The sequence below is a fragment of the Acomys russatus genome, chromosome 10, assembly GCF_903995435.1.
Source record: "Acomys russatus chromosome 10, mAcoRus1.1, whole genome shotgun sequence".
Classification (NCBI taxonomy): Eukaryota; Metazoa; Chordata; class Mammalia; order Rodentia; family Muridae; genus Acomys; species Acomys russatus.
Genome location: NC_067146.1, coordinates 33,892,551 through 33,908,940, shown reverse-complemented (window position 1 = coordinate 33,908,940; position 16,390 = coordinate 33,892,551). Strand labels below are relative to the sequence as shown.

Genomic DNA, 16,390 nt, shown 5'->3' with positions numbered 1-16,390 from the left:
GTTATGTGATAAGCACTACAATGTTCCTGACCATTTGAGAGTTCAGAGGATGCAGAGATGCCCAGTCAGTGTGGTTGGGATTTGAGATGGGTCTAGGAGATTGGATAGTATTAAGACAAAAGAGGAGAGAGAACGGGATTTAAGACCAAGAGAAATATATGTATTCATTGCTCAGAGGATAGCACACTGAACAGATAGAAATTGCAAGACTGATCTGTTAGGCTGGGTTGTAGAAAACCACAAGCCTTGTATAAATACCAGATTTGTGGACATTGGGAAATTAGTAAAGGGTTTTTTTTTGCTTGCAGTAATATTATGAGAAGGCTGGTTTAAGGGAATTCATCTTGAGGCAGATATCTATCTTTCTATCTATCTATCTATCTATCTATCTATCTAGGAGTTATTCTGTAAGCAATTAATAGGAAATATAGATTCTATAAAATTTGAATTTGAAGTCCCTTCCTTAAATTGCAACCCAAAACAAAGTTATTTTGCTTGGAAATGAGTTTAAATGGAAAAAAACTACTAAATGCCAAGGCCTATTTAGGGGCCATATCTCGCCAGAGAGGCATAGCTTGGTGAAATAGATCAAATCTCTGGATTTTCATTAAACAAACAAACTTAGATATTAAAGTTTTCATTTACATTTATGGAAGGTAATATACTAATAAATAATTTCTAGCTGTACTGCGTTATTTGATACCACTCTGGGTGTTACCACCACTATATTAAGTGGTGGAAGGGAAATGAAAATAATATCTTATATTTTGTTAATAAGCTCTATGGTTTTATTACTGGGTTTGTCATTACATGGGCTTATATCATTTTCACATCATTTAATAGATTTTACATATTATCAAGGCTATTGGTTTTGAGTGGATTTTAATGTTAGTTTACACTTGGGAAAGAACTAAAAACTCTCATTTCCAACAGGGAGCTTTGATATGTGGACAATAACAGGTTTTCATGAGGGCTCAAGTGAGCAAGACAGGAGAATACTCATAAAATCTAAAACAAAACAAACAAACAAAAAAACCAACAACCCAACCAACCTACAAACAGAAAACTAGACCACCTGCTCAAGAAATTGTCTCAGAAATGATTACCTAAACTTTTATTTAAGTTCTTGTGAAATACATGGTAATTTCCAAAGGCTAAAGGTGATCACTGGAGGTGACATCAAAGAAAAGCCTAGTTTGGAAGCAGATTCTGGAGTCTCTGAAACCCTGCAGAACTCCTTGGCTATAACTTGAAGTATAAATCCTATATAATATATGTACAGTTATCTGGCAGGATTCAAATCTGTTCTAATAACAAGGACCTGTTCCAGGACCAGAATTTGACAAGCATGTTCATTATGCATTTACTGGGTGAATATGCACTGAGTGCTTAAATGACTGGCTGTAAGTGACAAAATCGAACCCTCTAAGCGAAGGAGGCTGGAAGAGTGGCGGGGGTCAGAATGTTTCACTTTAAGTGTCCGTGATGGAAATTCCTTGACTTCTTATATAGGTTCCAGTGGAAGAATAGAAGTACCTCCCGTCTTCCAGCCACAGGCCAGATCAAAGTGACCAGATGATGCCACATACTTTGCAGTGTGGGTACAAAGACACATGAAATGGATTCCTTCAAAGTGCAGCAGGAGAGCAAAGCAATTGATCGAAGTCCATGACCTGCTTCTGCCTCCAATGATCTCTGTTCGGGTAAGTCACAGAAACAGAGACCAAATAATCTTACCATTTATAACCAAATTTGAAATGTGGGTGAAAGGGTCTAGACATAGTCTGTACAAAGATCTGTCTCCTTTGTTCATTAAAGAAAATAATCTTCTATGGGGATGTACACATCAGCTTGAGTGAAAAAGGTAACATTTTGGGATTGTGAGAGAGGACGGTGGGTAAATTGTTTCTTGCAAAAGCATAAGGATCTGAGTAACATTTGTCAAAGCCCATGTAAAAGGCTAGGCATGGTGGTATGCACTGTTTCAAAAATGGGAGGTGAGTAGCTCCTGAAGTGCAATACCCCAGGTTAAATTCTAGCCTCTATGCACACAAAAATTTGCACACATACACATTTGCACACACGCATACACCTCTGTTTATATACACAAAGGTACATGGGTGAAAGCTTAAAATGTTATTTTCTACCTGTCAAGCAGCTCGAACCAAGGAAACTGTACAGCTAGCCACCTCCCCCTTCTGTGTGTGTGTGTGTGTGTGTGTGTGTGTGTGTGTGTGAGAGAGAGAGAGAGACAGAGACAGAGACCAGAGATAGAGAGAGACAGAGAGAGAGAGAGAGAGGCAGACAGACAGAGAGACAGAAACAGAGACAGAGACCAGAGATAGAGAGAGAGAGAGAGAGAGAGAGAGACAGAGACCAGAGATAGAGAGAGACAGAGAGAGAGAGAGAGAGAGGCAGACAGACAGAGAGACAGAAACAAGATGATAGAGAGATGATAAAAAAAAGATGATAGACAGAAGATAGATAGATAGATAGATAGATAGATAGATAGATAGACAGACAGATAGATGTACAAGTTTCCTTTAGAAATTACTGTGTCTTTCATCTAGACAGAAGGAAAATGAAGCCAGGAGAAGAAATAGCATCATCGGTAAAGAGCCACTGTGCAGGTTTTTTTAAGGTGGTGGTATTTCTTGCTTTAAATATAATTAGTTTTGTAACGTTTCAAAATTTAGTTATGGCTCGCCCATCCCACTAATCTCATTACTCTAAATTTTCTTTCTCCTTCTTTTCCTTTCCTAGTTCTCATTTGCAGAAACTTGCTGTGGACTCACTTTGATCCTGTAAAGTGAAGAATCCCTTTAGTCGAAATCATTCATTATACTTTAAGATTATTTTTAAAAAGAATTTTATAAGACCACATCACCATTATAATAAAAATATTTATTATAAAATTTCACATTTCTCCAAACATGACCTAAAAACAGAAATGTAATGCACACATTAATAAGTTAAGTGGGCCTGGGCATTTACTGTATATTTACTAGAGTTTAAAGTTTCCTATGGGTTTATAAATAAGAGGGAGGACAGATGTTATTAAATTTACACAGATGTTATTAAAATCCTAAATAAACATTCTCTCCCTCCCTCTTTCTCTCTCTCTCTCTTTTTTTTTTTTTAACATAGCTCATGGTATTGGACTTAATCAACTAAATGCCTTAGATCTTTGGTAAACACAACTATTAATATGCACAAACGTGTAGCTAAAATTTCAATTAAAAAACAAACAAACAAACCAACAATAATGATACAACAAGTAACCTGAATGCTAACAGTTTTGGGTGATCAACCAAGGCAGGAGGCAAAACCCTGCCTTCACAGTCACTGCCCAGGAATTCCAAGGATGAATCTGAAATCCCAAAGAGTTGCAGCCTCTGTTGCCACAACCAGAAGCACCTCAGCTCTAGGTCACTGCGAGATTAAATACAAATTTCAAACTCAACTGACACACAGGACTGGTAATTTTACAATGCAGAAAAAAAGCATTGACGTTAACTTGACACGAATGAATTTATTATCTCACAAATCCCCTTATCTTGTCAGAGTGTGACCCATTTAAGAAGCCATCCTGCTTTCAAAGGCGCCACTTTCTCCTCCTCCCCACCCAGGGAAACATGGAGGATCTCTGGGGTTAGCTTGGGGAAATAGGAAGATGGCTGCCTTCTGGTTCCTTCCTTCCATCCTCCCACTCTCCATTCCTTTCTTTGTTCCTTGCCTTTCCTTTTCTTTCTTTCTAAAGGTGATCTGCATGGATGACCTCCCTCTGCCAATTACACCTTTATCCTCCCAGGCACCATGCGCACCACAGCTTTTAGTTACTAGTTCTCCATGTCTCCATGATTCACAAATGACGTCATTCTATCATGAGAACCTTTTACCTCCAGACTACTCAAAAAAACAAACAAACAAACAAAAAAAACCCCCAAAAAACAAAACACCAAAAATGATTTAAATTTTAATGCTCTCAAGCCAATTGTCAACTAGAAAACTTCGAGCATATATGTTAATGTTGGAGTGTAGAGAATATAATTAAAATATAAAACACACATCTACACCTGGGGAGTAGATAGATGCCCTTGGATTGGTCATCACTTTTAACTAGAGAACAGGGACTTCTTCTCAATTACCAATTAAGATCTGAATATGTGATTTCTTTCCCTAATTTTTTTTTTTCCCCCACATACAATCTTTGGATCACTTTTTATCTCCTTTTCCAACCCAACTTCCTGAATTCAGCGCATATTTAACACTTCACTGTAGAGAAAACAAACAACACTGGCTTATTGAGTGCAGCCCAATCAAAAAAGGCTCCGTGATAGCAGGACTTGGTAGAGAACCTTTCCTCGGAGTTTGCACATAGCCTGCTCAAGCTCAATAAAGTACTTTGACCCCTCCCATCCTGTCCACACCTATAAAATGTACATTTGTATACATTTCTAGTAATGCTTTAATCTTGGCATGGCAGGAAAACACTGATGTCTTAACCCTTGATGTTCACCAGACACCAATAGATTTGGATGGCAACAAGAATTCTAAAACACCCAGCTGTTGAAATTGCTAACCTCAAACCTGGAACTTGTTGAGAAAGAGATGTTACTCAGAGACGGACTTCTTTTCCGGTACTTGGAATCATCTTGAGTCATTCTGCATTGCCAAATGAGGAGCAGGCCACCTGTTATCTACTGGAATTCTGCCCTTGGCTTCTCCCGGGTCACACAACGAAGCTCCATCCCTCACTGGAGCAATGTCTGTCCTAGTGTTTGTTTTTTTGCTTGCTTGGTTTTATTTTGTTTTGCGGAAACAAGCATCCACACACATTCTTGAGCAGCGCTGCCGTAGACCCACTTTGATCCCATAAAGTGCCCCACGTGGTCCTCTTCACACTGCCGCCTCCTTTGCCAGGTTCTTTGGTTCCCTGCTTGGCATACACCAGTCATCGGCCTCAGAACTCATCTGATAATGCTTGAAGGCTGACTTGTTAAAGACAGGGAGCTTTTCTACAGACTCAGAAGATAAAGCCTAAATGGAGAGTAAAGAAAACATCAAATTAAAGAAATTACTCATTATTCACAATATACTCAGAGGTATGATTCGATATCCAACTAGTCTCATTTAGTTGGCGTTGCAGTAAAAATATACTAAATCCATAGTGTTCTAGGTATTTTACAAAACAAGACCAAGAAATCTACTATTTTATTTCAATAGAATATAGTAGTAGGTATGGGATTGTGAATTTGGGTACAGATTTTGTGTTCAATATTTACATGGGTCCCTCTGATGTAACGGAGTTGAATAAGAAAGCAATTCTTTCCAGAAAGAAACTCACATATCTCTAATATAAACCTAAGATGATATTATTCATCTATTAAAGGGTTACTTCTCTACAGTTTGAACACTTTTGCCGATTTCAGAAATGAATACATACAGGACTATTTGAGACAGTCAAAGAGCACTTCAGCATTTAATTCCAATGAACAAAACACCAGTCTAGAAGCTTGCTGCTGCAGTTCTTACTATCTGTATATAAAATTTCAGTTGAAATAGTTGACTAATGATGTACAGAGCTGGGATGGTGATCTTAACAAATACAGGCTTTATCTGAGACAGAAAAACATGCCCTCTATTTTAAAATTTAAACAGGAAATTCCTGGCACCCCACTGACAGCTCCTGAGCAATCTTTTCTCTGGGTTTTAAATAGAATCAGTTTAAAGTTACAAAGTTCTTGATTTGTATTGTTTTAATCTCGAGCATCGTTAGCATGTATTACCCACAAGGGTGAGGAAAATAGAACTCTAGCTACCCTCACGTCTGTCAAGGGAAAAAGGTTTGCATCAGTGTGCTGTCACTCTCAAACTTAATCTGTCTCTGGGTCAGCTCTTGGCATGGCAGGTAGCATGGCTTAGCTTTCTCTCGGGTAAGTGAGTGGCATATTAAGTATGGTGTGTACATACCAAAACAGGAACTTTAATAAATGGATGTTACTTAGATTAACTTAGTTGGAAGAGTTCATAGAGGTCTGTAGAACTCAGAGATTTAAATGAAGCCACGACTTCAAAAAATGGCTTCCTGCTGCGTTCAAAGCATACCTTTAAGTAGATGATGGCGTCTGTCCCATAGCCTGACATAGAGTAGAGATTTAGATCTCCTTGAAAATACTTGGCATAGAGACGAGAAATTGGCAAGCCATAACCAAAGCCAGCCTGGAGACGGAAGATCAAGTGTTAGTGAAAAAGCAGACATGAGGGTCTAGGCTCCTCACTGATACCCATGTTTGAGTACCTAAATAAATACCTTCTTCTCCCAATCAGAGGTCCTTAGGATCGTCACTCTAAACTTAGCTTGCTTTGTCATATTTCTCATATGCCCACAAGCCTGTTTCACTAAACCAATTAGCTTGCCCAAATACTATTTCTATTGTTCCCACCCTACATTTAGAACCAGGTGCCTGAGATGACGTCAGCTGTATCCTTGGCCTTACCAAAGGGGCATTCCGGGAATTGTCCATGACAGGCGTTGGAGCAGTGGAATATGTATAACTAAAGAGGCGGTCAGTAATCCTCAGAGGAACACCACCTCCTCGGTCAGAAATCTGAAACAGGCAAACAAATAGGTCAGAGCTATACTTTAACAACAATGGACCTCTATCTAAAGAAAAAAGTCTTCCCTTCCTTTAAAAGTCACATGGCACACATGACTTTGAGAGGTACGCCAAATAGAAAGCCATGTTATTATTGGCCCCTTTTAGTTCTCTCTAGACAAAACCAAAAGCAAAGGCGAGATGCAGTTACCTTGATTGTAAGATCTTCTTTTCCCAAGACGACAGTTGCTTCGACTGGTGTCAGGGAAGGGCGATTTTCTTGATGCTCAACCGTGGCCCTCATGGCATTCTAAAGACAGCAAAACCAAAGGAATTCAATGGAGAAGAAGAAGAGACAATAAATAACTGGCTTTATGTTTAAAATAAAAGCAGCAGAGGGTAATTCAAACTTCCTATTTCTTAAGTGAGTGATAAAACATCTCTGTAAATACAGCAGTTTATGAATGTGTCATGTAGAATGGATAATGAAAAATCTTCATTTAGCATGTAATATAGCTCCTGGGAGTAATATCTAATGTAAAAACAATTCTGCTGGCTGTCAGCTTCTTATTTGTAAGCTTAATTTAAATGTAGAAATTGGTTTTTATAGTCCATTTCCTAGTGCTCCATTTTTCTGTCTTTCCATTACATTTTATATCCAAACACCAAAGACTATTACATAAGGAATGAACAGTGAATCATTGAACCAATTTATTGGCTTTTATAAAAACTTGCTTGGAAATAAAGAATGTTACTATTAAAAGGACAGTCAATAATTCTAAATTAAATTTCTATTTGCATTTGAATATCATCTTAACTTTCACCAGTGATGGCAGAATAAATCTGTGTTAGATCATTCAGTTAAAAACAAACCAAATTGATGAAAAAGTGTCACGTGTTCTTTAACACAAAGTAAACTAAAACAAGTCTTATACTTACAGGGGTAATGCCCCGTAGGTAAAGTCTCATTTCATTAGTCTATTTTCCTTTCTGACTATCTTTTGGTATCTCTGAATGATACCAGATATCCACTGAGGTGAAATAAAATATATCAGGTGTTTAGAGTTTAATCAATTCCTAACTGCAAAACATTAGAGTAAGCTGGAAAACAATATATTCTGGGTTTATGTCCATATTAGAGGCAGATTTTAGTTTTTAAAAGACTTCCTCCTGTCAATCTATGAAATCATCTTAGATCATGACAAACTTCAAGTGATTCTTATTTTCTTGCTTAAGTTCAGAGTGTTAGTATGGTCATAGAATGCATAAAAGGATTTGGTATCAGTGTTTAGTTACCCAGAGTAGAGACATTTGTGTCTTCAGAGTACTAGAGGTACAAATTCTCAGTCCTACAGAACGTAAGTAGCTCCATGCATCTGTCTTTTATCAAGGCCTGTATATGGCTGAGGCACACACTGTCTGCGAATCAGGGTTCTGCAGGCTGCTTAGAAAGCATGGACTGTGGATAACCATCGTGTCCTTGGAAAGTCAGAATCCGGGACACCACTCCAGACTGGCATCAGACTTTGCGTTTAACGCAGTTGACACGTGATTCATATTCATGTGATGGGCTGGGCTGTTCTGGACTCAGAATGTGGCCACTCCACCTCTAGAACCTATACCTTGGAATCTGCAGCTGGAGCCTATGGCCCAGAAGTTCCAAGATTTCATTCACTAAAGCACTCACCCCACGCATAAAGACTAGTGCTTTGTTCCACACCTGAGGGAATGATGGGGACCCCCTTTCCACTCTACAGTCCTGGGATACAATGAACCAGGCATGTTTTCAAGCACTTTTCCACAGATCAGCTCTTTGGCTATTACATGCCAAAGCATTCTTGGTAGAATATATAGAGGTCCTTATTAACTGGAGAATGATGCGACTGTGAGCAGCGAGCTACTCAAGACAAGCCCATGGCTGCCGTGAACTGTCGTACCTTGAAGAGTTCAAAGAGCATATGATGGAGGTGGGAAGGGACATACACGATGTGGATTGGCTGCCCTGGAAACTTTCCTAGAAGAAAATTAAACTCGTTAGAATTGAGAAACAGATATTTTGCTGATACGAACTTCCTTGTCTGACTGAGTAATGTTTTCGTTTTAGATAGGATTGAGATAACTGCCATTTCCCTCCCTTTGAACCAGTAAACACAGTTGGCTTACGTTCTGAATGCTGTTCCAGCTATTTCTTGGTATTCAAGACTAGAGTCTGCATTTCTTTGCAGGATAAAAAAAAAAAACAGAAACAAAAAACCTCCTGACACCGCTTGAAAAGAAAAATAAAAGTATTCTTTAATGTCCCAGGACTTGGAAATTTTGAATGAGTAAACACGAGGAAGGTCTGGGACAATCCTGCCTTTGTTTTATCCAACAGCTCAAGCAGTTTATCCGCAAGTATTATCCAATTCTGCTTACTCTGAGCTGGTCATCGTTAGCCCGCCGGCTTTATCTGAGTGTTCACTGACATGCCCTTAAGTCAGACAACTGCTAATCTTGCCACTAATGTATTGCTGAGATATAAGTGCACTGGCTCTGAGCTATCTTATTCCCTATAGGGCAAGTTATGAAATATTCTTGTTGACTGGTCCTGTGAATAACTTCTTGAAAAGGATAATATCTCCATTCACAACTGTTTTCCATACTTCAGATATCCTTATTCTTTATATTCTACTTTTTACTTTCTTCCTTTTCTTTTCTTTTTTTTTTCTTTTCTTTCTTTCTTTCTTTCTTTTTCTTTTTTTTTTTTTTGAGACAGCGTCCTATATAAGTCTGGAGGTTGCAGCGTAGGAAGGACATGAACTCCTCCACTTCCCAAGTGTTGGGGTTACAGGTGCCATGCCTGCAGCTAACAATAAGCCGTCTTTCCTTGATCTAAGGTATAGGAGCCTGGGTACATCTTTGTCCAAACCTTCTTCCTTATGAATCATTGTTAGTAAGTGATATGCACAGTTGAAGCTTTTCAGCTGAGGCAATTAGGAAGAAGTTTGTCTTAAAAAACAAAACAAAACAAAGCAAAGCCAAACTTTGTACCAATTCTAAGCAAGCCCAGGAGACTTAAAGGAACATGAAACCTGCCTTATGTTTACAAAACAATGTTTTCTTAGGTTTCCTTGTGTCTCACTACTAGCTTACCATTTACTTGTGTGAGCTTCAGTTCTGGTGACGTTAGATAATACTGATCACAGAGCATCTTTGCACACTCAAAGGCATCTGGAATAAAAATGTTTTATTTTATAACAATGAAATAAATTTGCTCCAAGTACAATTGTCAAGTGATATCCAATGTGTTTACTAGACTTAATCTAAAATTCTATTCACTGGAGAATTGGCCTATATGTATGAAAAATGTCTCTTTAATATTTTACTAAAACATAATATTTTATTGAAGTTGTAGCAATAGGGACACGTGCACTTCAGAGATCAAATGCAATATATAAGAATATGGCAAGTGGACCGCTTATGTTTAAATATTTTATCATACTGTAAATGAGTGCTTACACTCCAGGCACTCCAAAGCAAGGGACCTTGATGGTGGAATTTATAAAGCATAAACAGAACACGGTGAACACAAATTCATTTACAGAATGACCTACATTACAGATTTGCCAACCATGTATTAACATTTTCACTAAGAGAAATACAGAAGTCTAGAAATTACCTTGGACCACAGCTACCACATCACAGCTTGGGTCGATGCTTCCGATGTGGCTCGGGTTGCCTGTCTTTGAGTCACTGAATATAAGGACTGTTGAAAAAAAATGAAAACAAAAACACGGGGTGGCTATTAGAACTGCCACAGAGGCTATGAGTCCCCAGTCCTGGACCCAGCTTCAGCGTGATTTATACACAGTACCCACAGCTCTGGACCATTTGTTGAGAAGCTCACTTACTGTGCTGGTTCATCAGCATCCGAGTAGAGATGCGATTCATATAAAACCGGTCCAAAAAATACTGAAGATTTTGATTGGTAACGGGATCAACTGTGCAACTGTCTTTATATTCGAGGATCCCTTGAGCCATCGTAGGGACCACATTATGGTGCCTGTTGCGAACTTTGATGAGCGTGTCTACAAAGCTAAGCCAGAACATTTATAGTTAGTGGGCATTAAGGATGCTTCCCCACCCCCCACGTCTCTTCCTTAGGTCACTGCAGAGAAAACTAAAGCTCTTTTTGCATAGCCAATCTAAGCACGGCCAGTTATAAAATTCTGGGCGAAGCTTCTCTTGGATGCTCACTCCATGCTCTTCTACGGTAGCAGAAGAGGCAGCTTCATGAAAGGGTTTGTATTTCTAGGTTCCATGTAAACCTCCTCACTTTTTGACTGGCTCATTCATTAAAAATATTCATTAAGGCTACTTGTGAGAGAATAATTACAATCAAAGATGATTCTAGCATGTTATTGCAGAAAATAAAACCCTTGAAGTTTCCTGCCAGGTTTTGAAAAAGATTGCTAGTTAGCTAGTTAGAAAGCATCACACTAAAAGAAAATATGTAATCACCAATGCCCCTGGAGTCCATTAAACTTACGTTATGGCAAGTTCTTTTGCAAATAGAATCTTTGGAGTAAATTTAAAGTAAACATGGAACTCCTCGGAAAGGAAAAACTGCACATCCTCTATATTTGGTCATATCTAGCATTAACTTCAGCTCCATATTTCTTAATTTCTAAAACCATAATGAGCCAAAATTTATAAGAGGTAGCAATTCACTGTGAAAAGTCAGAACCCCTTAAGCTTAGAAAAGATCCGTGAGTTGTGCCCAGATGGACTCAGATTTCTAAACATGTATTTTCACAAGAGAAGCTTACTCGGATAGAGCTTTCTGGTCTTCTGGACTTTTCTCATGAAACTCCACCAGGTCCATCAAGCTCTGAATGTACCTATGAAGGGAGAAGTTTTGAAATTAATGTCACCATGCAAATAAGTGGCTGCAAATAAAATGCCTTTTGAAATGATGGGAAAGGGGAAAAGGAACCACAATGTTTAAAATTGGAACTTCAAGATGTTTGGAAAATAACATGTTAAGATGTTTTTAAAGCTGCAATTTTCCACCCTCTACTTTCTTGGCCACTTTGGTTTTCAGATGTTTTCATTTCTTCTACTAAAACCACTCAGAATCAACTTAGAAAGTGTTTCTGGTTGTTCTTTTTTTCCTCTGCAGGAGAACTGAAGTCTTGACAGTAGCAGTAAGTAGCACAGACTGCACATAATGTTTCAGATTGGAATCATCCATGGGCATCTCATATTTTTTCAACCACTGGATGAAATGCTGCAAGTCAGTGGACGAGGGTGGGTCTCTTTATTTACCATAGTCTATAGCATGGATCTGTTTGCTAGGCATCATTACAGTTAGTTTAAAGACAAAATCATAGTAACTGACTTTTTTTGTTGTTGTTGTTTTTAGAGACAGGGTCTCTCTGTATCAGCTTTGCCTGTCCTGGACTCACTTTGTAGACCAGGCTGGCCTCGAACTCACAGCAATCCGCTTGCCTCTGCCTCCTGAGTGCTGGGATTAAAGGCGTGCGCCACCACGCCCAGTAACTGACTTTAAATGCTGGCCATGTACTATGTGTGTTAGTTAAGTGTTTAAAAGGAATAAATTACTTCATTTAATTATATACAACAACTCTCATAACAATAGGTGGGGCAGCTGAGGCAGCGAGGGTCGAACACTTGGGAAGACACCAAGGGAGACACAAAGGCAGAATCTGAACCCAAGCCTCCTGTTGCAAGTTGCTGATAAGGAACAAAATGCAGACCCTCTCTAAACACCAGACGTCTCCATCAACACAAAGAGTTGTTTGTGCAATTCCAGATCTTGTCCTTTGTAATGTAAACCACAAAATTTAAAAACCTGCATATGTTAATTAATTCTCAAACTTATCCTATAAATCAAAATTATATTATAGTGGAAGTTGTGTATGGCAGTGCATGTTTATAATCCCAGCAACTAGGAGGTGAAGATAAGTAGAGAACACTTTGAGGTCATCCTAAGCTGTATAATAAGTTCTAGGATTTCCAGGAAGCCTTGACACACGAGATCCTGTCTTGAAAAACAAATAACAAGGGAAAAAAGAGAAAGGAAAGGAAAAAGAAAAAGAAAAAACAAGAGCCAAACCCCCTAAAGTAAAGGGGAGTTATCTTGTTTATATGAACAAATGTCTATTTGTAGATTTATAACTGTCCTAAAGATAACTTGCCTTAAATTAGTACAAACTTATTTACAACATTCAAAACTGTTCTCTTTTAAGATGGCCTGTTATCCAAGTAGGATGCTAATATGGCATTAGAAGCGGTACTTAGGTAACTTTTGAAGTCAGAGACTTCAAAGCAATGCGCCCCTTACCAGCTCTTCACCAGCTGCACCGAGGAGGTGTTCACTAATCGGTCAGGGAGGATGTCAATCTCTTTCAGGATATTAGCTAGTCTCACGGGCAATTCTTGCCGCAGGAAAGAAAAAGAAGTCCTTTCACAGGCGTTTTCTGAACCTGCAATGGTTGAAACATGTTCAGCTTTGGGAAAAAAAAACTGAAAATAAATACCAAATATTTATTTCAAAAATTTCAAAAAAAAAAAAAAAAAAACCCACCAACATAGTGGAATTGCTGTTTATTTTCTTTCTGAGGAAAGTTCTCTGGAGATATCAGAGCACTCTCCGGTTATTCCTACCCGTGAGTGCTGGGCCAGCTTGCACCACAAAGTCAACAACACACTCTCTAGTCAGTATGAACTGAGAGGTAGGAGGCAGAGGGGTTTCCAGACTAGCAAAAAAACCAATACAATATTAACCTCTTTAAATGTTCTTATGGCATCCCTGCAGAAAGGGAGTAACTGGTTTTTATTTTAGTGGCAATGTAAACACTTGTAAAACAATAAAGGCAAACCGGTAAAAGATGTCTGTTATGGTGGTAAAGATGTCTGCTAAGGCATGCCAACAGATCAAGGAGGTGGGTGGGGTACAAGATTAAGTTTATGTTTTTTAGGAAGTATCACATTTTAGGGAAAAATGAAAATAAATAGTAAATATAAAGGACATTTTAAAACGATACCTTAACCACAGTTAGGTTAGTGTTTATAGATACTTTAAGGACAGATATTTTTAGTGTCTCGTTCTTTCTCTTTTCCTTCTTTCTTTTAAGAGTGACTCTGGTGTCTTCCCACTTTGGGAACAAAGGAGGAAGTTTCTAGTCCACTGCTAAGATTTAGACAGTGAGAAGAGGAGAAAGAAGTCGAAGTTGAGCATCAGTATGGTTACAGGTGACCTAGACAAACTGTCAGCAAGCAGCCAAACTAGGAAAACAGGTGCCCTTTGAGGCTCCTGGGTTCTTTAGCCAAGTGGACCTCAGTTGTCCTACCCGTGAGCTCAGCCCTTCCTATCCTGAGAACTCCCCAGCCTCAGCGCCACCCTCCTGGGCCCTGCATCTCCTCTCACCGAAGTCCAGCAGCTGCTTCATGGACAGCGGGGACGGGCTGTAGCGCGAGAACAGCTCGACCTCCCTGGGGACCTCCCTGGGGACCAGGCCGGCACTGCTCAGGGAGCTGGCGCTGCGCATCACGAAGCGGGCCGCCTTCATCCTGACGCCCACCTAAGCTGGATCTGTGGAGGTGGCGAGGGGCTGCGGGGCAGGAGCGCGCTGTGAGTCCCGGGGTGCTCGAGGCTGGGTGAATGGCTGGCACTCGCGTCTCCCCACCTCCGTCTGCCGTGCCTTTTTATCTACCCTACCCCCCCCCCCCCCCCCCCCCATACACACTCCGCCCTCTCCACAACTCTAGCCGGGAGGAGTCACTGGGACACTGAACTTGGGGCCACACCAATCAGCTCAGGGAAGGAACTTTGGGCCCCGCCCCTTGGCCACGGTCACCAGAAAGTCCTGGCACCATGATCCCGACGGGGGTGCTTCGGCCCGCGAGGGGCACTGGGTGAAAGGGAGGCCAAGGAGGCGGTGGGGGTGGAGGAGCTACCGAGGGCATCCGGGACGCGTGGGCAGGAGATTAGCCCCTTGGGACAAATCCCAGGTCACCAGGGGCTTCGGGCCCGCCCAGACTTGTCCTTGTTTACAACTCAAGAGCCATCTCAATGTCATGAATTCCTCGCCAGAAACTGTTTTCAAGAATCTCGGCGCTGAGCGTGCATTGGTGCTTGGTCAGAGCGGGACTTTTACAGTAGCCAATCAGCTGCTTAACAAAGTATGGGCTTCCCTGCCATTGGACCGCGAAAGCAGACCCCTCTATAGTTTGACCCACTTTCTTCTTAGCAAACAGCTCACCGCTTTGAGTTTAGAAACTGCCTTAAAAGGCTCTTTATTCTTGTAGGGGAAAAGACCAGTTCGATTCTCTTTTGTAACACTTTCTACTTGTTAATTAAATGCAAACTAAAAGGATTAGCTGCCGGTTTGACTGGCTTTGTCTCCACCTCCCTCATCAGAGAATTTGTTCACCCCTTCTTTGTCTAAGGCCTTCTAGTTTGCTCACTAATGCCCCTCACAAACTATCTGCTTCAAAAGCTTTCTTTACTGCCTGGCTGCCCTCCTTCTAAATGCAGCCTTTGCCAATTGTAGCCATGGTAGCATAGATAGTTCTTTGGGCTCTTTCGAGTCTGCCCCTGACAGAGGTTAGTGCTCTGTCAGATAGTGCATCCTTTCCTGCCTTGTTAGAACTCAATATTTGCTCAGCTAATGACTGCTATTGAAACATATTAGCCTGTCATAAAACTCTCATCACCTCTCTCTCCCTTCCATCCACTCCAAATGAACTGTAGACTGAGCCCAGTATTTAGGGACTCTGGTAACAACTTGGTTCCAAACGTATCGGAATGAAAACTAATGAGGAGGCAAGGTCAGTTTGTTATCATAGGTCCCTGCTAGCCTTCTACCCTTGCATTTAAGGAGAATGGGGTGTTATGGAAGTCATGGACGACCCTAGGGTATGCTCCCACTTTTCATTTTTTCCTGTGAGATCTCACCCAGTCACAGGACTGATGTCCAATTGCTATCTCTAGTGCAAACTCTGCCCCTGGAGCCAGACTCCAGTATCCTACTGTTTATCTGACTTGTCTCTTCACGTGTCTAGCATCACTTTTCCTCTCAAGTCCATTGCCAAGCTGCAGGTGGTGGCTCACGCCTTTAATCCCAGCACTCGGGAGGCAGAGGCAGGCAGATCTCTGTGAGTTCAAGGCCAGCCTGGTCTACAAAGTGAGTCCAGATAGGCCAGAGCTACACAGAGAAACCGTGTCTATAAACAAACAAACAAATACCATGTCTATAAACAAACAAAGAATCCATTGAGATTACTGGGGGTTCTGAGCTAGTCCTGTCAAACTCTGTGTCAACTTGTGTGACATGGTCAGAAATATCACGCTGGCTTTTCTTTCATCTCTTGCCCCTGTCTGGTCATCACCTATAAACTCTAGCATTTATGATTGCCTTGGTACCAGCCATTTTGCTCTGACCTATTGGAAAAAAATCCTGTGGAGACATTCAACATTCATAGTGTTCTGATAATGATGGTAAGGGATGGGTTCTTAAAAAAAGACACTGAGGAATGATCTGGAGATGAACGAAATGGCATAGGCAACTGCACCTTAGTGACAGCGCTGACGCCACCAGAACTCATACGTTGTGCTCGGAATCCTATGTAATATAAAGCTTTGGGGAGAAAAGAAGTGTCCAGGAGGGCAACAAGTGAAGTAAGACTCTCTTTGATGAAGCAAGTGAACACAAGGTAAACGTTCCCTTTCTATCCTGAACTACATCCCAAGAAATGAAAGTCACACACTCACATCTCCTTTCAAG

The 16,390-nt window shown here is 40.5% G+C and overlaps 1 protein-coding gene across 1 annotated transcript; it reads right to left on the bottom strand.

The window, feature by feature from the left end:
- Nucleotides 1-4,645: 4,645 nt before the first annotated feature.
- Nucleotides 4,646-14,241, bottom strand: Pdk4 (pyruvate dehydrogenase kinase 4). Its single transcript, XM_051151962.1, has 11 exons — nucleotides 14,032-14,241; nucleotides 12,946-13,087; nucleotides 11,408-11,479; nucleotides 10,490-10,674; nucleotides 10,258-10,344; nucleotides 9,732-9,809; nucleotides 8,537-8,613; nucleotides 6,811-6,909; nucleotides 6,501-6,611; nucleotides 6,109-6,222; nucleotides 4,646-5,040 (listed from the first exon to the last, which is right to left on the bottom strand). The coding sequence occupies exons 1-11, from the start codon at nucleotides 14,171-14,173 to the stop codon at nucleotides 4,900-4,902; spliced, it is 1,248 nt and encodes a 415-aa protein (XP_051007919.1). The 5' UTR covers nucleotides 14,174-14,241; the 3' UTR covers nucleotides 4,646-4,899.
- Between the last annotated feature and the right edge of the window lie 2,149 nt (nucleotides 14,242-16,390).

Excerpts from the sequence above, each read along its gene's own strand:
- Pdk4 (XM_051151962.1), bottom strand. The coding sequence starts at position 14,173 with ATGAAGGCGGCCCGCTTCGTGATGCGCAGCGCCAGCTCCCTGAGCAGT. Across the intron at positions 11,480-12,945 it reads GTGCAGCTGGTGAAGAGCTG|GTACATTCAGAGCTTGATGG; the intron begins GTAAGGGGCGCA and ends CTCCCTTCATAG. Across the intron at positions 9,810-10,257 it reads TGTGGTAGCTGTGGTCCAAG|ATGCCTTTGAGTGTGCAAAG; the intron begins GTAATTTCTAGA and ends TTTTTATTCCAG.